The sequence below is a fragment of the Sebastes fasciatus genome, chromosome 19 (assembly GCF_043250625.1).
Source record: "Sebastes fasciatus isolate fSebFas1 chromosome 19, fSebFas1.pri, whole genome shotgun sequence".
Taxonomy (NCBI): domain Eukaryota; kingdom Metazoa; phylum Chordata; class Actinopteri; order Perciformes; family Sebastidae; genus Sebastes; species Sebastes fasciatus.
In genome coordinates, this window is record NC_133813.1 from 8,043,444 (window position 1) to 8,066,175 (window position 22,732).

At 40.7% G+C, this 22,732-nt stretch overlaps 1 protein-coding gene across 2 annotated transcripts in view; it reads left to right on the forward strand.

The window, feature by feature from the left end:
- The window catches only part of wdr7 (WD repeat domain 7), a 101,778-nt gene extending 81,334 nt beyond the window's left edge, over nucleotides 1–20,444 (forward strand). For both annotated transcript variants that reach the window (XM_074618786.1, XM_074618787.1), the window contains exons 25-30: nucleotides 3,479–3,596; nucleotides 3,900–4,049; nucleotides 4,324–4,406; nucleotides 4,933–5,032; nucleotides 13,029–13,133; nucleotides 15,321–20,444. In XM_074618786.1, coding sequence (XP_074474887.1) covers nucleotides 3,479–3,596; nucleotides 3,900–4,049; nucleotides 4,324–4,406; nucleotides 4,933–5,032; nucleotides 13,029–13,133; nucleotides 15,321–15,524 — 760 coding nt within the window. In that variant the 3' untranslated portion in view covers nucleotides 15,525–20,444. The remainder of the gene's footprint in view (nucleotides 1–3,478; nucleotides 3,597–3,899; nucleotides 4,050–4,323; nucleotides 4,407–4,932; nucleotides 5,033–13,028; nucleotides 13,134–15,320) is intronic.
- Nucleotides 20,445–22,732: the final 2,288 nt, after the last annotated feature.

The following is a 22,732-nucleotide window of genomic DNA, read 5'->3' on the forward strand; positions in this document are numbered from 1 at the left end:
AACCTTTTGGTCGCCTAAAAATGTCTTATTCGCCATTCGGTTGTACTTAGCTCCACCCTCTCGTGTCACATATGGTTGCGAAAAACAGAGATGGTGACGGCCAAAAACCAAGATGGCGAAAAACCAAGATGGTGACGACCAAAAACCAAGAGGGCAACGACCAAAAACCAAGATGGCAATGGCCAAAAACCAAGATGGCGACGGCCAAAAACCAAGATGGCGACGGCCAAAAACCAAGAGGACGACGTCCAAAAACCAAGAAGGCGACGGCCAAAAACCAAGATGGCAATGGCCAAAAACCAAGAGGGTGACGGCCAAAAACCAAGAGGGTGACGGACAAAAACTAAGAGGGCGACGGCCAAAAACCAAGAGGGCTACGGCCAAAAACCAAGAGGGCTACGGCCAAAAACCAAGAGGGCTACGGCCAAAAACCAAGAGGGCTACGGCCAAAAACCAAGAGGGCTACGGCCAAAAACCAAGAGGGCTACGGCCAAAAACCAAGAGGGCTACGGCCAAAAACCAAGAGGGCTACGGCCAAAAACCAAGAGGGCGACGGCCAAAAACCAATATGGCGACGGCCAAAAACCAAGAGGGCGACGGCCGAAAACCAAGATGGTATTGTCCAAAAACCAAGATAGCGACGGCCATAATGGAAAGTGTGCATGTGTGGGCAATCAAGTGAGAGGGAGTGTGCATATTAAAAGGCTCCAGTTAACCTATCTGGTAATTATTGGATGTAATTCGTATAATGATCTTGTTTATCAGTGAAGTGTACGGAACTACACTGCAGACTGGAGTCTCTGCTAGAAGGGGGACAGGAGCCTCAAATGAATTGGTCGAGTAGACCCCATATCATATGTGCGTCTTCTATCTGAAAGGGGTTTAAATGAGCACACCAGCCAGTAAGCCATTTCTGAAATCAGCCTGTGAGCCTAAATAATACTAAACCATCCAGTTACCCCGTCTGCAACTCGTTGAGCAAAGCGGTCAGTAAGCCAGTCGGTAAACAGCCAGTCAGTCACAGTCCTGGTTCCTTGCAGCGGTGACTCTCATCATGTGATCGAGGTTATTCACTCCTCCCTCACACACAAAAATCAATACTTCCAATCCTCACTGTGTGTATGTGTGTGACTCAGTATTGACTGGATAATGTCAGCGTGATACTGGCTGTGAATGCAGTCATGTTGCCAGGTTCACACACACACACACACACACACACACACACACACACACACACACACACACAGAACCTTGTGGGAGTGTGTGCGTGTGTGTGTTTCTTGTCAGCTCCACGTACTGTAAATTCAGTAGTTGAACAATTTCAATCTGATCTCATAATCTAGTTCACTTTATTTTAGTCTGTCACAATGGTAACACTTTATAATAACCATCATTTATAAATGGTAAATTAATAGTTAATTACTGTTAAACAATGGAATTATAATTAATAATGTTTATTTAATTATTAGTAATGTTATAATTTCAGTTATTTTATCATTAGTTTGTGTAATATGAAATAATTAGTTTATACATTTTATATTGTATCATAGCTGATAAGAGACAATAGCAATTACATTCCCATTACATTATTATTTATCAGTTTATTGCTGCACACATTATAACATTTTAAATACTATATTAGGTATTGGTTAGTGATTAGAAATGATTTGTAAACCTTTAAGAAATTGTTTGTAAAACAATTATTAACATTACATAGATATATGGATCCGAAACCAACTATTAACCATTGACAAAGTATGAAACTATCTAAATAAAGTTTATAGATGCTTTACAAAGTATTTATTAACCATTTAACAATGTATTATAATGATCCGTTTCAACTTTATAATAGCCATCCAAATAATGTTTACATACATATGCATAAAGCAAGCATATTTACCTACTCCCATGGGAGTATTAAAGACTTGAAATCTCCCTTTAAGGCACATTTTGAACAGATTAAAAAAAAAAAGTGCAATTAATTTGCGATTAATCGTGATTAACTATTTTAATCGGTTAACGGCCCTGACTATTAACTTTGATTCTGACTGCGCTGTTGTAATGAAATATAATAGATTGCACAGGTGTACCTAATAAAGTGGCCACACACAGTTTTAGCGTGTGTGTGCATGTGTGTGCATGTGTGTGTGTGTGTCATAATAATCATCCAGATTATTTCATTACTTGCTCTAAACGTTGGTTATTAACCTCGGTGGTTCTCGGTACAATTAGCTCCCTGCACTCCTGCCGCCTTATATCAACACCGTGACTGTTTCCAATTACAGCCACCCCTCTAAATGAAATTAGACATTTCAATATTGCTGATATATTGCCAATATATTACCAGTATTAATTACAGGTGCTGTAGCTGTGATCTGTAATCAGAGGAGATGAATCGTGCAGCCTGGCCGTCCGTCCACCCATCACTCTCTCTCTCTTCCTCTCTCCCCAGAGTAATTTCTTAACAAGGTGGCCTCGCTCGCCCCCTCTCTCTTTCTCTCTCTCACACACACACACACACACACACACACACACTCACACACACTCAGAGGGGTGTGTGGCCAGCTGTTAGGGTGTGTGTGCCTAATTCCTGTTGCATTGTGGGAGTCCATTATGCCGTCGTCTGGTGAATGGCTCCCATTGACTCGGCCTTGACATTATAAGCTGCCCGCTAATCTCTTCACTCCATATATTAGTAAGGCTCCATCTCTCCGCCGCTCTCTCTTCTCTCCGTTTAATCTCGTTTTCTTCCCCTCTCTATAAAATAGTCTATTTAAATGTGCCTCTTTATATCATTATTAAACATCTCTTTAAAAGGATAAGGCTCATGATATTCTATATGTTTCTTACTGTCAACAAATCCCATTTAAAGACCAGAACCAACAGTGAATGTATCTACTAACGAGTATCGTGTGTGTGTATCAAAGCCTGATATCTCTTCCTCCTCTGTGCCATAGAGCTCCATTAAAAACACATCAATGAGCCACACTGTTGCACTGGGTGACATGTTCCTTCATCACCATGAACACACATACACTGTTTATGTTGACTCAGTCCCGCATACACCGTCCTGCTGCTGTAAATACTCACTGGCTAGTTAGCGATACAACTCTAAGTTCTACCAAAGTTCAGTATCACTGAATCATTCAGGGGGTGAAGTTTGACCCTGAGGTGACCATGCTCCTTTTATTTGGTTTTCACATTTTTCTCACACTTTTAAGAAGCACCCTTAAAAAATAAAGAGGGAAAAAAACATGTTTGGCCCTCAGCAGCCAAATTTGCATCTTCTAAAACGAGACCTACCGCTGTCTCATCTTCTCTCCTAACTTAAATCGTTGCTTCTGGTGTTGATTTGTCTCACAAGCTCCAACATGTTAAAAAAAGCTCATATGTTTACTGTATTTTGGATTTCAAAAATATGTTTTTGGCATATGAATGAGAAACCTCTTCCACTCTCTCTCTCTCTTTCTGTCCACAGTGTTACCATGGGTTTGCCCCTCAACCCGCCGGCAGATTCGGCTCGCTCAGCCCGTCATGCCCTCTCTCTTATCGCTACTGCTCGGCCACCGGCCTTCATCACCACCATTGCAAGAGAGGTGAGAATGAACTGTTCAAACATTTTCACAAACAGCTACCATATACTTTTACATATCATGTGTTGCGGTAAGATGAGTTTTTAGTGCAGAGTTGCCTCTTTTGGTTTGCCCAGTGTTTCCGTGCTGACTGTGGTGGAGGGATGGTAACAAAAAGTCGAATTTTAACCTAAAAAGAATATAAATTTAGAAGATACCCACTTAATTTGTTTAACTCAGACTGCTGAAGCCTCATACTAACTTCAAATAAACTGTGAAATGTCATTTTGCACAGAAATATGACTGTATGAAAATTGTTTTTTCCAGGTTCATCGGTACAACGCAGCTCAGGCGAACTCCCAGTCGCAGCAGAACGTTCACACCACCACTCTGGCCAGAGCCAAGACTGAGATATTGCGAGTGATTGACATCCTGGTAGAGAAGATGCCTGGAGATGTCGTGGATCTGCTGGTCGAGGTAAACATTATCACATGTCACATGAACGGGGCAGGAATCATTCTCCACAATCCCAGTAAAGACAACCAAGATTGCATATTTTGCTTTTATAAAACTGTTACCAACATCTCTGAAAAATGTTGAATTAATTTCCCGATACAAACTTGAAAAAAACAAACAACCATTATGGGAAATATCATCACCTCCCACTATACCTCCTTGTCTCCTTCTCTCCTCCTCCCCTTCCCCATATGTCATCATGTAATCTCCTCCCTCTCCCCCTCCTCTTCTTCAGGTGATGGATATCATCATGTACTGTATTGAAGGGTCTCTGGTGAAGAAGAAAGGACTACAGGAGTGTTTCCCTGCTATTTGCAAGTAAGTGTGTGTGTATAGGTATGCTGACAAGGGTAGACTCGTGGGTACCCATAGAACCTATTTTCATTCACATATCTTGAGCTCAGAGGTCAAGGGACCCCTTTGAAAATGCTAGTTTTTCCTCGCCAAATTTAGCGCAAGTTTGGAGCGTTATTTAGCCTCCTTCACGACAAGCTATTATGACATGGCTGGGACCAATGAATTCTTTAGGTTTTTTAGTTTCATATGATACCAGTATCTTCAAGCTAGCTTTAAAACTGAGCCTGCTACAACCTAAAAATCGCAAGTTGCGTTAATGCGTTAAAGAATTAGTGACGTTAAAACAAATTTCTGTTAATGCGTTATTATCGCTACATACTGTAGTTCAGTTGTTTCTCGTGGTTCAGTTTTATGTAAACGAGTGGTAACACAGCTTGATTGTTAATTCTTTGTCTCTTGAAACCATCTTGCTTTCTTTGCTAAATTGCTAGATGATACCCAGTCGAATGTTAATGTATTAACGTGCGTTTGTTGTCCACTCGTTCAGGTTCTACATGGTTGGTTACTGTGACCGTAGTCACCGCATCGCTGTTGGAGCTCGCCAGGGTTCAGTGGCCCTCTACGATGTTCGCACTGGAAAATGCCAGGTACATTTAAAAACTCTACACAGCTCGTCTCAGTAGCTCCGTTGTTTGATCGCAGCAGGATGGAAAAGCTGTAGCAGCTGGTTAGTTTCTGATTGACACCAAAGTCTAGCTTTTGCCAGTTTTATCCATTATCATCCAACCACCCATTTTAACCTTCATTCTTTCATACATTCATCTCTGTCCGCCTTTTGATTTTCATCCATCCATTCAATCAGTCAATGCTACACCTATCCGTCCATCCATTCAATAAGTCAATCCTATATCTATCCATCCATCCATCCAATCAATGCTACACCCATCCATCTATCCATCCATCCATCTAATCAATTAATACTACATCCATCCATCCATCTAATCAATTAATGCTGCACCCATCCGTCCATCCATCCATCCATCCATCCATCCATCCATCCATCCGTCCATCCATTCATCCATTCAATCAATCAATGCTACATCCATCCATCCATTCAATCAATTAATGCTACATCCATCCATCCATTCAATCAGTCAATACTACATCCATTCATCCATTCAATGAATCAATGCTACATCCATCCATCCATCCATCCATCCATCCATCCATCCATCCATCCATCCATCCATCCATCCATCCATCCATTCAATCAATTAATGCTACATCCATCCATCCATCCATCCATCCATCCATCCATCCATTCAATCAATCAATACTACATCCATCAATCAATCAATCAATACTACATCCATACATCCATTAATCCATCCATCTATCAATTCATTCAATCAATCCATCCATCCATCACTGAACTGTGTTAATCCATCCATGTCCAATTGTTCCTTACCTAATTTGTCCGTCCATCCAGTAAAAGGAGGTGTTACCTGTAACGACAGTAGAGTAGAGGAAGAGATGAGAGCAGTAACAAGGGGGGTAAATAAAGGGAAACAAGGAGGAAAGAAAGAGGGAAGCAGGAGAGGAGTTTTGTTGCCCCAACTTATTTTTTTCCCTCAGTAATTGATAAATGATGAAGCGATGACTCTCTTAATCACGTTTTTTTGTCTTTGCACACATTTATGTCTGATTGTGTGTGAGGTTGTGTAGTGTATGTGTTTGCGTGTGCTACTTGCCTTATTGTGTTTGTGTGTATTTCTGTGTGAGTGTGTGTGTGTTGGTAATTTGCTGTGTATTGATTTGCAGTAACCTGAGCAGTCTAGTCTGGTGGAGGGGGTCATTTATATCTGATAACAGCACTGGCCACTGTTCACCCGACATTTAGTTTGATTGTGTGTGTGCATGTGTGAAGGTGTTTATGTTTGTGTGCACGGTTTAAGGACAGGAGACCCTTTTCCTTTGAGTGTTATTTGCAGTAATTAACATTTAATAGATAATGGCATCGCGTGTGTGTAGTATTTCAATCATTTAATTTCAAATGTAAAATAAAACTATCATCATTAATAGGGCTGGGTATCTTTGGCTATGTTCAAACTGCAGGCTAATCCAATTTGTTTCTCAAATTAGATTTTTAAGACAGACTGTCCACACTGTTAATCAGATTTCTGTGTCCAGATAGCACCAATCTATCTGCACAGGTTGCTGTGGTAACGGCGGAAGCCTCAGTAACTACATAGCTATGCTGGTGCTTTCCAACACGGTTCAGAAATGTCAACATTCAACATATCCGTGGTCTGGAGAAACGTGCAATAACGTGTGTAACGCTGAGGTAAAAAGAAGACATAGTTTGCTGTCAAGAATTAATGAGCAAAATCAAAAAGCATCTACAAAATTTCGTTTCAAATCAAAACCCGTTCTCGACACCCAATGCTTTTAAAAAAAGACGGTTAATTTATTATGATTTATCAATGATACTTCATCTAAAAGCTACTTAACATTCATCCCTTGTAGACTTGAAAGGTGGCTTTGCAAGCTTTGTGGCATCCTCCTTCACTAAAAACAGCGGCTCTCAGCAGCAGTCTGTATCATGACAGTTGAAAATAATTCAAGTTTTCAATATGGAAATAAAGTTGTAAACACATCCACAGAAACTTGTCGAACCACTTGGGAAACTTTTGGATAAATAGCAACATAAAATCAGGGTGAAAATCACATCTGAAACAATCTGCTCCTTGTTTAAACAATCAAAAGTGCAAAATCTGTACGATGAGCCTTGCTTAGTCAGTTGGCAGATTCATTGCCCGATGAAACACTTTGATTTCCTCCTGATTTAATTCATCATAAAAAAAAAGAGAGAAGGAGAAAAGCAAAGTGGTGGTCTTGAAGAGGGATGATGTGATAAATGAAGGAAAAGAGGAGATAGAGGAAGGGAGGAAGGAAGCAAAGGGAGGAGAGGAAGGAGAGAGGCAGAGTTTTTGTTCATAATCCATTTGTGTGTGTGTTTGCGAGTGTGTGTGTGTGTGTGTGTGTGTGTGTGTGTCCAACTGTAGCTAGCTAGTCACTGCATGACCATCTGCCACAGCTTTGATCAGCCTCCGTGAACAGCCCTTTGTCAGCTGCATTTCTGTGTGTGTGTGTGTGTGTGCGCGTGTCCAGCTGCTTGCTCTGCTTCTTTAACAGACTCTACTGAGTCTACTAATTGAACACAAAGAATCAATCTGACTGATCTTTCTCTCTGTCTGCATCTGTTTCTTTCTGTAAGCACCGCTGTAGCTGTGCCTCTCATAGTTAACACCTCCCACTGTACATCCCATCAGAAGCCGACCAGTGTAGCTAGCTGGAGATAGATTTATGCTTGATGCAAGGGGTTAACTGCAGTCTTACCGTGGATACCTCCATTCCTTCTTCAACTTGCTTTGTTGTCTTCACTATTAACAACATCCAGCGGCATTGTTAGTATTAGGAAACTGACGTAATCGTTTTTCTACAGTACCGCAACTCGGAGGAGCGGCTTGTCACTAAAATGAGAATAGCTGGTCCACCTTCACTTTAATCAGCAGGTGACAAGCAAGACACGGGAACTTGGCCTGGGAGTTGAGGAGTTGTAGCATTTATTAACCGACAGCACACACTGCACTGCTACGCTCAGAACTATAAAGTTACTGCTAATTTCATACTCTCTGTCCGTCACACATATGTAAGCTCTTTCTCTCTGTCTTTCTCTCTCTCTCTCTCGACCGCACCCACCGACGCTCGCTAACGTTAAGCACACAACCTACGCACTTAAGTTATTCCTTAAAGGAGTTCACTACTTGTATAACATATTTTACTTTAAAAAACATCTTAAAAATACATAAATCCCAGATGATTAGTCCCAGCGGGGAGTCAACTTAGGCCCACTGGGCTTGCAATACACTGGCAGAAACCCTGGTACAGCAGGTACAGCAAGTACCGGAGGGCTCGAGACTAACGGCATCTAAAATCACTATGTGCTATGCACGTTACTGGAGAATTCCACTAGAAGGCAAACCAGAGAACTCAGACTGTATAGTACTTCCACATTTGCATGATATAAACAATAAACATCTTGACACTCGAGGAGGTTACTATATTGTTAATTCTGAGATCACGGCAGAAAAAACGACAGCGCCGCCATCGAATATGGTATGTCAGACCCCTAAATCAAGCACGTCGTGTCACATCGCCATGTTGCCCATTTATGTGCGAATTGCATCTTGCAGATGCTTAGAGTTAATTTCCGAGGACGTGCAGAAGCAACGCTCCAAATGGTCGCAGGATAGGCAAGGCAGTCATCATGCGCACACGAACACGTAGTTAACAGCAAGTATATCTCTGGCTTTACACCACCTGTAACCAGCTGTTAGCATTCCCTTATTTAAACGACTTTACTTTGGTAACTCTCTTTGGTAACAGTTTGACACGGCACTTAGCACGGTCATTAGCTTGGTTGGCATTCCCCTGTGTGTGTAATTGTTAGCTGCAACCTGCAAGCATGTACTGGGGTCCAGGCCTAGCCCTCAAGCAGTATGAAACTATTGCTGAATGATGGCTAAACAGGTGGTTTAATGCACGTTTGTTTGTAAGCTTGGGCAGGTCCAGCCTCCCTCCTGCAGTGCACACTGCCAGGATCTGCTCCAGCTTTGGCCCATGTGGCCTATACTACATGATGCAGCTCGATGTAACAAACACATCAATAGAAAGTAATTGAATACTCAATGAGTTTTACACCAATATAACCTTTATTACAGCACTCCCTTATGGTGGATGCAGAAACATCAATCAAACGTTAAATCAGTGAATGACGCAACTTTCATGTGAAAACATCCTTCTATTGGTTAACATCATTATCATTCTAAAAGGAGGCGGGCTTTAAGAGCTGTTGGTCTCAGTCACAGGGGATGGAAATAAGATGGGATGAGCCTTCTGTATGACAAACACACACACACACACACACACACACACACACACACACACACACACACAGTCGAGTCCCCCAGGCGTCAGGTGTATTGAAGTACAGAGTGCTGTAAATGGTTTCAGTGTGCTTCACTGCTCTCTGATAGGCTGATTGATTTGGTAGGCAGTCCACCGTGACACACACACACAAACACGTACACACACACACACAGACCCCTACACACACTCACTGAGCAAAATATATATTAAAGCATCAATATTTGATGCACATTAAACAGTTCTACTCTGCAACATGTTTCTCTCTCTGTGCATACATGTTTTTTTCTGTTCCTTTTTATTTTATCACCGTGTTGTCATCATCTCATATTATTAAATGGTGTAAATACACTCATTTGTAGTAAATTAAAATTAAATGTAATTACAGAGCGCTTATTATGTACTCTTGGCATGCTGTTCTTACAGCCCCTGCATTATACAACAGTTTTCATATAATTGCCAAGTGCAAAATTGGTCTTATATTTCACACTTAGTGGAAACATTGCATGGAGCCTGGACTGTGCCACCAGAATACACAATTCAATTAATACATTCAGACATTTAGGAAAGCTATAACAAATTAATTTATGATGATGCATTAATAAACTCATTACATTTTCCAATTAATAATTTGACCCCCTTTAAATGTATATAAGTAAATATAAATAATTGATTAATAATTATATTTTAAAATTAAATGTAACATTTTATTTAAAAAAAACAAAAAAACATTTAATTATGCATCTGTCATATTCTATCTCACAGTGCATTTGATTTCCATCTCAATTTGTAGACATTTAAGCAGTGTGCCAATGAATGAATGAATGAATGAATGAATGAATGAATGAATGAATGAATGAATGAAGTGCAACAGAAGCTCTGATTGGCCAGATGTTATGCGTTAGTCAGAGCCATGGTGTTGGCAGAAATCGTATGTGTGTGTGTGTGTGTGTGTGTGTGTGTGTGTGGTCAGAGCTCAAGGCTCCACAGCCCTCATTATTGAATAAGACCAACTGAAATGAAATTGCATCGTTTTCGTCTGCTACAGTATACTGTACATATCAGCTACACAAGAGCCACAACTGAACAACAACTAAATTAGCTTTCCTGCTCAAGTCTTCTTCACAATTATAAACAAGGACACGGTTCTTGTCCTGCACTTTAGCTTGTTGAACAAGCGACCAAAGAAACCGGGGAAAAGTGCACTGCTATCGTCAGTTTGAAGGCTAGAGAGCTAATTAGCTGCTCAGCACATTAACATTAACAAAAGGCTCAGACATGAATCCTCAGCTCTTCGGCTCATTGGCTCAATGAAAGGCACCCAGTACTTAAAGGCACAATGAGGATTTGTCGGTTGCGGTTTGTAAACGCAACATTCAAAGTTGTCTCGCCAGCGGGTGAAAACCAACCCCAGATTCACTGTGTTTTGCCACTCTATATTCACTTTTTTTTCGGCCGTGTCCACCATTTTTATAGCTTCCTCTTGGATGCAAAATCCAGGCAGAGGGCAGAAGTATATGTGGGAAGTGTCAAGTGCCACTAGCTCAGGTGGTAGTTGTTCTCTTTGGCTTAAATATGCTTTGGTTTGAGCTGATGAATGTTTGCAGACAAACTGTGTCCACTCTGTTGGCCTTTTGATCATTTTGCTTTTAACAACCGTAGTAACTGGAAATGTGATTTGGGATCTCGCCAAAGAGATAATAATGGAGGAGAAAGACTGACAGAGGTGAAGGGTGGAAAGAAGGGATTGTGAAGAGTTGAGAGAGGCTGGAAAGAAAGAGGAAGACAGGGATGAAGGCTGGAAAGAAATGAAAATAATTGAACTTTTTTTCCCCAGCCAACACTGCTGGAATCTAATAGGATTTCCCCCTAAAAGGAGGAGGGAGAGAACGAATTAAAAAGATGAGATTTTCATTTCATTGCGTTATTATTTTTTTTCTGCTTTAATCGCCACAGACGGGTTATTATTTCATGGTCTGGAAGCCTGAGGCGACGCATCTTAATCTCATCTGGAGGTGAGAGTTTGTAATCCCAGTCGCAGGCAGAGGCGGGGTGGGGATTTCTTGGAGGGGGGCGTTTATTGCGTTACACACCCTGCATCTGGTGGGACAGTTTATTGCGTTACACACGGCGCAGCGTCGCTTTATTTTGTCCCCTGAGTTCTGGAGGCGAATGGCAGCATCTGTTGGACCAGAAGCTGCCCCTCATCTGATGGAATTATCTCGTCCAAACCAAACACTTACTGTCAGGGAAAATCTGGGCGGCGCGGCGGCAAAACAAGTTTTTCTGAGATGCCTCGATGAAATTTCAACGAGGAGCGAAATTTGTTCTTCATCTCGTCTTTATCACAAAACAGAATTTATTGAAGTCTGGGTTAGAACCTCGAGCTACTGCAGTTTGGATTCATCAGCGAGAGGAAGCGGGTGGAAAAGTCAAGTTTTGCTGTCCTTAGCTACTATGGGTGATGAGGAATGATGAAGAGTTGCTTGACATGCGTTTGAGGGTTGTTTTTGTTTTTTAATAAAAACACTTTGATACTGTAAAGTGGCTATTTGTTCCAGTCCAATCTGTAAAAAGGTTCTATAAAACCTCCATAACACTGCGTTACACTTCATAAACTGATGAAATTGTGGTACAATTTTGGACCATACAAGCAACACACGCACACGTAAACCCACTTTTTATAACATAGTGCCTGTCAATAACAAAGCACTAACACCAAAGCAAGCCATGAGGACCCCTGGAAGACATTCAGAGACAGGAAAGTTATATTCCCTATAAAGCAAACCAGAGGAAATCAGTTTGCATTCAGCAAAATGAATAACGCAGGAAGAGTTCAGGTTGCTTCGAGTGCTTGATGGGAAAAAGTCACAGGCCTCTTGTTTCATGATAGTGTGGTTCAGCGGTATGTGCAAAGCAGGTGCCAACCTGCGGTTCGGAAAAGTGAAGCCAATGAGGAAGTGCCTTAAACTTGCATTCTTTCTAATAGCCAGCAGGGGGCGACTCCTCTGGTTGCCAAAATGCCGAATTTGAGGGTTTAAAATGGCAGTTCACAAACTGATGGGTGACCTCACGGTGACTACGTCCACTTCTTTGAACACCTTCCTCCCACACACTCTCACACACACACACACACACACACACACACACACACACACACACACACACACACACACACACAACTCAGCACTCCTTTATGAACTGAACATTTACACAGTGCAGCTCTTTGGCTTTTAATAAGTACAACTAATGACATTTTCATTAGGCACAACAGAGATCAGTTGTATCTGAAAGCATCTGGTTCTATTTTCATACAAAGCACTTTAGAAGCTGCAATTACATAATTAATATATGTATAGGTTTATTATTAGCTGTAGCAGTAGTACTGTTCCATTGTAGTGCATTGGGTGTACTGCTTCTTGACTAAAGTTGTTGTATTCATATGTGGTTGCTTCTTTGGGAGTATTTTTCTTCACTGTATTTGAACCTGATTTCTATTACAAATACATGAAAGAAATCTCTCCACCAAAGGATTCACTGATGAAAACTGTGCCTGTAGTATTCAGAAGAACCCGTTTGTACGAGAGTTTTCAGCTCCGGTAAAGAGTTAATTTGGTTTAATGAGTCCGTTTCACTTTCTCTCTCTTTTTCTAGAACATCCACGGTCACAAGGGTCCGATCACAGCAGTGTCGTTCGCCCCTGATGGCCGTTACTTGGCAACGTACTCCAACGCCGACAGCCACATCTCCTTCTGGCAGGTGAGGGACACACACACACACGGATACACAGATTTCTTTTTAAATTTTTAAAATGTTTAGTTTTCAGGCCTTAAAAAGTCCAGCCATCACGGGGGATATTTGCTCTGCTTTAGTAAACAGTTGTTGAAGCGTTGTTTTTTTTGGATTGATCTTACTCCCTGTTCCTACACCTTGTTTTGAAGTTGGTCTGAGATGAAATCCCAGCAGCTTTTTCAGGCTCTTCGTTTCTCCCAAGCACTACAATCACGTGTCTGTTCACACCCGAGGACTGACTAAAGCTGCTCTTACACATGCACCTGCATGCAACCCTGAACTTATCTAGACATTACGCGGAGGATCTGTATGTCAGAATGCAAATCTCCAAACATGGTCTGAAATTAGCCCCTGCCAAATGCGGGTAAATTGTTGACAGTGGCGGGTAAATTCGTCAGGCCATCCGCCACTTTGGAGGGCAGGGAAAACGCTAGGGAGGGGAAAAGAGAACCGGTTCCCGTTGAGAACCGGTTCCAAGTTGTCCGATTCTTTGGCATCTCGTGCCTCCGTGTCTATCGATTCCTCTGTATTGATGCTTACAGAGAGTTACGCATGCTCAATGATGACGCAACTGCATACGCACGCTGTATCATGTTTCAGTTTGTTTGGGACTATAGCCATAGCGGTTAAATGCATGGCGCTACCACAACACACTATTTTTTCCCTGATAAAGCTACACTGTGAACAACAAATCCATGTTGTAATCAACAGGTGGAGAGTTAGTAACGTTTCCTGTTAGCAGTTGGTGGGCAGCACAGTCCTGCTTGGCTAAATAACGGAGCTACTAACGTTAACGGAGGTGCTATTGACATACATTCATTATGGTGTGTTCAAGCTCTGTTCAGTAAAAATTAGCATTGTTCAGATGAATCATGAGATCAGAGATGAGGTTTGTTTTAATTCAATCGCTAACTGAAACATCTACAAAAGCATCTTTCAGACTGTGGTGAGAAGGACTATCATGCTCTGTGTCTGTGGAAAAACAATATCTGCAATAATGTGAGGTGACTAAAACAATGTATGTGCACTATTAGTCATTGTCTATTATTATTAATCATATGCTGTACATACAAAAACAGAATAAATAAATAATAGCAACTGAAAGTTCCAGTACAGAAGAGAAATATGAACAACATCTAAATAAACAATAACATCAAGTCAGCGGACCAATCAAATACATACACACAGACACACACTTCTTATCGTCTTCCCAGAACTGTTATTTTGAATGAAAGGTCTTTACGACCTCTGACACGACTGTCTGCAGACACACACACACACACACTAATGGCATTACTGTAAGCATAAACCGCTGCTAGCGCGCCGGCAAGACGGCTGCTGTGGTAATGAGCTGGCAGACGCTCTGTCGGTGTGTGTGTGTGTATGCGTGTGTGTGTGTGTGTGTGTGTTTGAGAGAGAGGGGCGGTGTCGTCTCAGGAAACGATTGAGTTTCTACTCGCTGTGTTTTTCCTACACACACACACACACACTAACTGGCTGTGCGCCGTCTTCACAGGACGCATCGACTGAAGCATCATGGGTTAAACTCAATGTTTCCTCAGAGGGTTCAGCACTTCAATCACTGACAGGAACTGGTGATGAGGGTCTCCTTACCAAAATGTTCAATAACTTATTTTTCACTACAAGTATTGACCGTATAGTTCGTATAAAATTCAACATAATAGGGAAGATGGAGCAGGTAAAAACTTTAAAGTGCAGTAAAGTTTCAGCTCTGATTCCTCTGATCTATTATCATCTGTTATTGTTGCATGGTTGAAAAATAAAATAAAAAATTATGTAAAAATACAAAAAGAGAAGATGATGATAAACCCCTCCACTCAAAAATGTGTTTGCTTATTGTTACTTGGGTGTTTGAGTTTCACTGTGTAGAATGATGTTTATGCAGAGATAAAATACAAGCAGGATTTTGTTGCATCAGAACTACGGCTGTCAATCAATTAAAATATTTAATCGCGATCAAACGCAAATTAAACGCAAATTTTTTTATCTGTTGAAAATGTACCTTAAAGGGAGATTTGTATTTATTTAATACTCTTTTCAACATGGAAGTGCTCGCTTTATTCAAATATATGTATATATTTATTATTGGAAATCAATTAACAACACAAAACAATGACAAATATTGTTCCTCAGATGAACACCAGTCTGCTGGGCAGCATCGGGATGTTGAACTCTGCCCCTCAGCTCCGCTGCATTAAGACCTACCAGGTTCCTCCTGTGCAGCCGGCGTCCCCGGGCTCCCAGAATCACCTGAAGCTCGCCCGCCTCATCTGGACCTCCAACCGCAACGTCATCCTCATGGCCCACGACGGCAAGGAGCACCGCTTCATGGTCTAAACCCAGATCTCTGGTGTCTCCAGGCTGAGAACCTCGTTGTTGTATCTGTTTGTAGCTCCGAGTCTGAAATGCTGCAGCATGGATTCACTCAGTGGTCACTTTAATTTTAGCTTCAACCAGTAACCTGAGCTGCTGAGTCCAACAATTGATAGAGTCTTAAAAATAAGCAAGGCTGATAGAAAAGGCTCAGGTGGTTTCATCCAAACGTTTGTCTTTAAAAAAGACATTTCACGTGGAAAATCTGAAGGTATCGAACTGGCCAGAAAAGTAAAAACCCAGGTCAGGTCCAGGCTCGGATCATTGTGGGGAAACTCGCTCTGTAATTTATTTAAAAGCTGTGATAGAAAGCTTGTTTACATTATGATTTGCATTGATGTTTTTTTTTAGGTTAATACCTTCTCGTCATTCCTATTTATTTCCCTTTTTTGCCAGATGGCACATATCTCCTCTGTCGCCATTTTGTGTCCCAACTGTTGCTTTTTATTTGAAGTCAGCCTTTGATTCGCTGCCATTTGGCTTCCCACCTAATTTTATTTCAGTGCTAAATAAGATCATCTTATTATTAAATGTACGGAATATTTACTTTTTAGAAAGACTGATTGGAACATGGATTCAACATAGGGACTCAAAATAAATCAATCTTTGCTCCATTTTCTGTTCTTTATATTAAAGTTTGTTAAGGAGTCAAAAACTGAAACAACCTAGAATGAATTTATTTTTATTGCTGGAATGAATTATTTCTCGTAGATTGTTAAAAAAGGATATTAAAAGAAATTCTCCACTGCACTCTTGAAGGCTTTGGAACACACTTTTCACATTTCAGACTGCATGTTTGTGTGTGTGTGTGTGTGTGAGTGAGTTCTTTGGTGTTTGCTTTTACTTTTGTGACACCTTTGAAGCTTTTTTCCATCCTCTCTGAGCTTCACGCAGAAATGTGTGTGTATGTGTTTACACCCAAGTCTATTTTCACCAACACACATTCTCACTTCAGACTGCTCGTCCTGAAAGCACCATCACAGTAAACCTTTAGACACTGGAGGTGCAGCATTACTCCCTGCAGATATTAAAAAAAGACAAAAAGCAAAAAAATATATATATATTTTGGTCACATTTTACGGGGATAACGGCAACATTGTATGATTCAACAAAAGGAGTTCTTGGGTCCTAATACTGTTTAGTTCTTGATTTTTGTTTATATGCCTCCTAAGTACCTGGTACTATTTGGTTATATGATATTATTATTACTAATTATCCATCCAAGTTGGTCAATTTTCTTAAAAAAATCTTCCTTTCCTTGATTTCACTTTGCGTTGAGTCCGAACACATCAGCTTTGTTCAGCCTCTTTAATTCAGTTTTGTCAAGTGATCTTAGTCAGTTTGGTGTCTTCATAATCCATTCACACTCCCATGTCATCAAATACCGCTGTTTGGTAAGCTCCCCTCAGCATCAGAAACAGACGGAGGCACACTTTATGAACAGTATGTGACAAACCGGGCTTTCAGCTAACTCCAATGTAAACTCACCCGTGGCGTTATTTAACGGTCGGAGCAAGTGACGTAGTATTAATAGCGTGAGAGTCCGTTCAGGGCAGGCGGGAGTGGTGGTGGATGGGTCAAACAAACACAAGATTTTCAACCAGGAGACCGCTGTTCGTGTCCCGTGTGAATTTAAGTCACGTTGACTGATTTTGTCACGTCAGTCTTTAGTCACGTGACTTGTCGGTATCGTCAGTCGCGTGAGTCACTAGTCAGTGAAGTTAACGTCAACTACGACCATTTCCTAACCCTAACTAAGCGGTTGTGTTGCCCAGACCTAACGTCATGTGAAAACAGAAGTTTATTTTGAAAGGACACTGTATGTAGCGAGAGTATATTGACACGCCGTCCCCACTCTGTCCAAAAGTAACGCAAGAGATGTACCCCATGCATTAGTCTCCGATGCCGAGGGGCACTGACCAAGCAGCCAAGTTGGGAGTGAGAATGTGTTTGTCTTCAACCTTCCTCCGTTTTATTCAATAACAGCCAGTTTCCATGTCTACATGTTGGTCCAAGTTCCCAACTTTTTATTTAAATTTTTTTTATTTTTCTCCAATGATTGTGGATCATGTACCTCACTTCCTTGTAGAGTGTCCCTCTCACGATGTTAATACTGTTCTGGAGGTTCATATGTTTGAAGGAAAACTGCAGCTTTCTCCTTTCTTTCCTCCTTTTACCTCCCACTTGTATTTTTTGGGGGGGATTGTGTGTTTCTTTGCAGATGACAACACTTTATATTTCACTGATAGATGTGAAGACTTCTCTTCGTCTTTTGCAGCTTTCCTCTTTCATTCATCCTCCTCTCAATGTGTACATATACAGTATATATATATCATCAGAACTGCTGCGTAATGTAGTCTGGTAATCTTGTACAGTGAGCGTAGATCCTGTTTGGTGTATTTGTTGTGGCTAACGTGACTGTCTGCCTGGCACTGACTAATTCTTCAAATGTGTGAATATCCTGTTTAAGTCGGTTTAAAACTTTATATTTAGGAGAAAAATGTCACAGTATTCCATTTACATCTCTAGGTGTTTGATGAAGATTTTAACTCTCCTTTTATTAAGAGAAACACTTATGTTATTAATGGGACACATTTATAGTTTATTTATTTTTTATTTAAAAGAAAGCTGCATCTGTTCTCTTAAATGTTGCTATTCCTTATAAATAACAGCGGGTAACACAAAGCATTAACTACATCTGGAACTAACCATATCCACCGCTTCTTATAAGAAATGCTAACAGCTTTAGCAGCGTAATCTTTTTAAAGAGCAGCTGAAAATCTTGCTTTTGTTGACCTCCAGTGGTTTATCTTTTCACCTTGCCTCAGTGACGTAGAAGTGTACTCCGAGGTGTGTCAGTACACCATGACATCCCTGTTTAATGTCAATAGTTTGGGCTTGGAGGTTTTCCAGCATGACTCTTTATGGTTGGAGACACGTTTTTGCACATTATACCTTGACTGTTGGTAAGGACCTTCTTTTTAAAAAAAAAAAAATGTCACTTTTAGCAGCACATTCTCACTCCCAACTCGTCAAATACCGACGCTTTGTCAGTGCCCCTTGGCGTCTGATACCGATTCACCCTTTAGCATCTGTATGCGACGCACCGGGCTTTCAACTACCTCCAATGTAAACCCATTTTAGGTCGTGGTGGATGGATGGATTAAACAAACGCAGATTTTCACCCAGGAGACCGCTGTTAGTGTCCCGCGTGAAATCAAGTCAACGCTGACTTATTTTACATTACATTCATTACATAACTTCCGTACTTAACTAACAAGCGTATTATTTTATGTAACAAGCGTACTTATTTTAACCCAAACCACAATCTTTTCCTAAACCTAACCAAGTACTTTTGTTGCCTAAACCTAACCAAGTAAACCGAAGTAAACCTACGTAGGAAGTTTATTTTGAAAAAACACTATGCATGTAAAAAGCGGAAACTGACACATCCAACACGGACACTAGAGAGGTACCTAGAGCGTCATAGTTTGAAGCGTAGGACCACTGACCAAGCGTCAGTATTTGATGAGTCGGGTGTGAGAATGTGTTGCAACCCGTCTGCGAGGATGAGTTGGTTTTAGTGCTCAGAGTTTTATACAGAAAGAGAAATATATACATATACAGATATGATATTTATAGAGTTACCGTTTCCTGTGAGAATCAGTTTGAATTTAGGTTTTTGTGACTATCGGTAGCGGCTGACACATGAATTTGATGAGACACTTTGCTGGCTTTAATTCTATATTTTCAACTTTCTTCCTCTTCTCAACCCCCTCCCTCCTCTCCTGCCTCCACCTCCTGTCAGTTTCATTAGTGCTGTCAGAAAGCTTCTAACACTGTTACACACCTGTAAACCCGAGCGTGTCAAAGCTTTTCACAAGTTCTTCCTCTCTTCAGAAAAAAAAATACCCAGCAGACGGGTTTCTGAAAACACACACACACACAGACGTCAAGTCCAGCAACTCCAGACAGCTTTGAGATCTTAATCTTGGTTTTCTTCACCACTCTTAACAGTTTGAGAAAATATGTTTTTGGCAGCCTCTCTGGGGAGGAAAGGTGAGAAAAATAAAGAAGGCAGAGAGGAAGAGCGGAAGAGTGGAAGAGTAAGTAACAAGTGAGGAAGATCAAGTCATCCACCCAGAAAAAGGAGGTTCTTTGGGTGGAGGTAGTGAACCGAAAATGTCTGAAAGAACCTTCTGGCTTCTCTTCCAACATGGAAAAAAATACGACAACATGTGGCGCAGTTACTGAAAACGTCTAAAAAAACTGCAGATACATTTGTTAAAGTGATCTTTACAGCAACAAGTGGTGCTGTTCTGTGACTTGAATATAAGAAATTATAAATATGACAGGAAGATTTTTACATTTTTAGGTCCCTTTCGTTGCTTCTCAATAACAAATGTTTCAGCTTTAAAGGGGATATGTCATGAAAAACACTTTTTTCAGGAGGGGGTCTTAAAGAGACAGGTGGGAGGGTGAATACAGGTATATTCAGAGAGACATGAGAAAAATAATGTGTTTTTTGAACATTAAAGTATGTAAACATGTTCTAGTAGAAACCCCGAATACAAGTATGAACCTGAAAATGAGCACGATATGTCCCCTTTAAGTGTGTCTGATGATCCAGTTCTAAAAATAAAAGTGTCTACTTGCTTAGTTTTCAACCGCAAACATTCAGTTCTGATTCAGTTTTTGATTATATATTTATTGTTTACACATTAAACTCAATCTAGATATTAAAGAGTGTGTGTGATGTAGTGCATGTATATGAGCTTCCCTTGATGTAGCACAGAGCAGATTGAATCTACATGTAAACAACACGTGTTGTGTTAAAATGTGTTGTTGTTGTTGACTTTGTGTCCAATAAAGATGAAAATGAGACCGCGGGTGTTGAATGTCTGTTCTACTGTTTTATGCTCCATATTCATTTCTCTCAGTCTAAGCTTGCTGAAGGTTGACAGATTTCAGCAGTTTCAGTTATTTGATGACACTTTTCTTTAAAGTTATAATCTTTAACATTTCAGTCCTGGGGTATCCTGCTTAGTGCAGTTCAATTCCAGTCAGGGACCTTCTTTTGCATGTCCTGTCTCTCTCTCCGTATGTTTCCTGTCTGTATCAGTAACATCATTTATTCAAATAAAGTCAGTCCCGGTTGTTTTGGTGACACCTGTGCTAAAACCAGCTGTGTTTAAAAGTATTAGTGCAGCGTCCGTTTGGACTGAAGTGCTGCTTGCAGCGTCGTGGAGAACCGCTCATCGCTCGTTGACTGTGTGAAGTGAATAAGAGTTCGGTTGTAACGTTGGTATATCCAGCACGCTGAGCCCTGAAGCTCCGCTGCCTCACAGAGCGCGATCACTTGTTTATTCAAAGTTAAGTGTCCAAATTTCACCAACTTCAACACTGCACATCCTTTGGTTCCCATCAACGAGAGTGAAGAAGATCAAATGAATGGTTCTCAAGATGATATCCACAAGTCTACAATTTCATTTAGCGGACGCTTTTTTCCAAATCGATGTACATCTGAGAATTCGTACAACACAAGCAAGGTGTGATTGGCAGCTGTGAGTCTCTCTAACGAGCTATGGCCGTGCTCGGCTCGTGATTGGTTCTGGAAGGTGACCTCGATACCGCGGCTCCACCGCCCGATCACTACCGAGCAGACTCTGGGTCCAAATTACGTCGAAATCTCAAGATGGCATTTCCCGTATCCGGGATATTTTGGCCTCATTTCTGTCTTTATGGTCTGGCCATGCGAGAGAGACTAATCTGATCTCATGCTGTGCACACAACATGAGTAGTTTTCCTTTTCCATACAACACTATGACACAACAGCAGGCGTATTTACCTTGATGAGGAGTTGGAGGTGCAGGTCTGTCACCAATCAGCTCTCCATCTAGCTGTTTCTTCTTCTACTTCACTTTAAAAAATGCCTAAAATGACTGTTGTCTTGTTTTGTAGACACATTTTTAGTGATTAATGGCAGACAGCGCTAACCTCAATGACAAATGTAAAATGTAAATACATTGAATGACTATAAATAAATCAAAAATGGGGTTTGAAATAATGAAAACCTTGAAAATGAAAACTTTAAATGAAAAAGTGTGTAAAATTCAAACAGTATTCATAACTCTTGAATTCTTTAAACATCTGCAGTTCTATAATTCTGTCCTCTGTGTCTCTGTCTGACTAATTAACTCTGGGTTTACACACTCTCTCTCTCTCTTAACTAACATGATCACGAGTTCAGAGCTGTTTTAATGAGTCTCTGATCCCAGAGCAGCAGATCAATCTCCTCCTTTAATCTCCGATCTCTTTAACGCTCTGACAGTTTCTCTTTCCATCTGTCGGATATTTAAACCGAAACCTTCATCTCATTCACTTTAAAAAACATAAAAGCTGAAGTCTGTTCATAATTTAAAGGTGGGTAATGATTAAAGTTGTAGTTCTACATGTAAAGTTAACTGTTCAATTATTCACTTTTAACTTTAGTATGAATAAATGAGGAGGGAAGCAATTAAAAAACACAGCAGTTAAGTACAGTTTCTTTCTTTTTTCGCTTTCTGTTTTATTGTTGCTTTTAATATTTTCAAATCCGTTTGCTCGTGGTCATAGTTAAAAGAAAGCAACGTTGACTGATGGTAGGAGACGGGATGCGAACAACAATCTCCCGTGTCAAAGTCAAAATTCAAGCGCTTAAAGGTCTTAAGATGTGCTATTTTATCCATTTTCTCTCAAATTATTTAACCTGTAAAATGATCTTAAAGGTAATTTAGTGGACTTCCATAAAGTAAGGGGACTTTTGATAGACAGAATAAAAAACAACAATAAAAATGGAAGCAGCAGGCACCCAGATATCTTTACTTTTAGTCCCCTGGATGGGTCAAGCCTCAAAAACACTGGATCCTACATTTCCCACAATGCAACTGGATAGGGTCTTTTGTCAGACCCTCCCTGTGCATGTCATACTTTTCTGTTACAGCGATCACGTCAAATTGATCACTATAAGTGGATGATTATTATAACCAAATTTTTGTTGTTGTGCATCATTTCTCATGCAGATTACCCTCTAATTGTATATTTATTATATGAATACAAAGTGATGAAACAGACCGCTTTGCTATTTTCTAGCTAGCTGCCAATTCTTCTGCCTTTTCCCCCATCGAGGATGA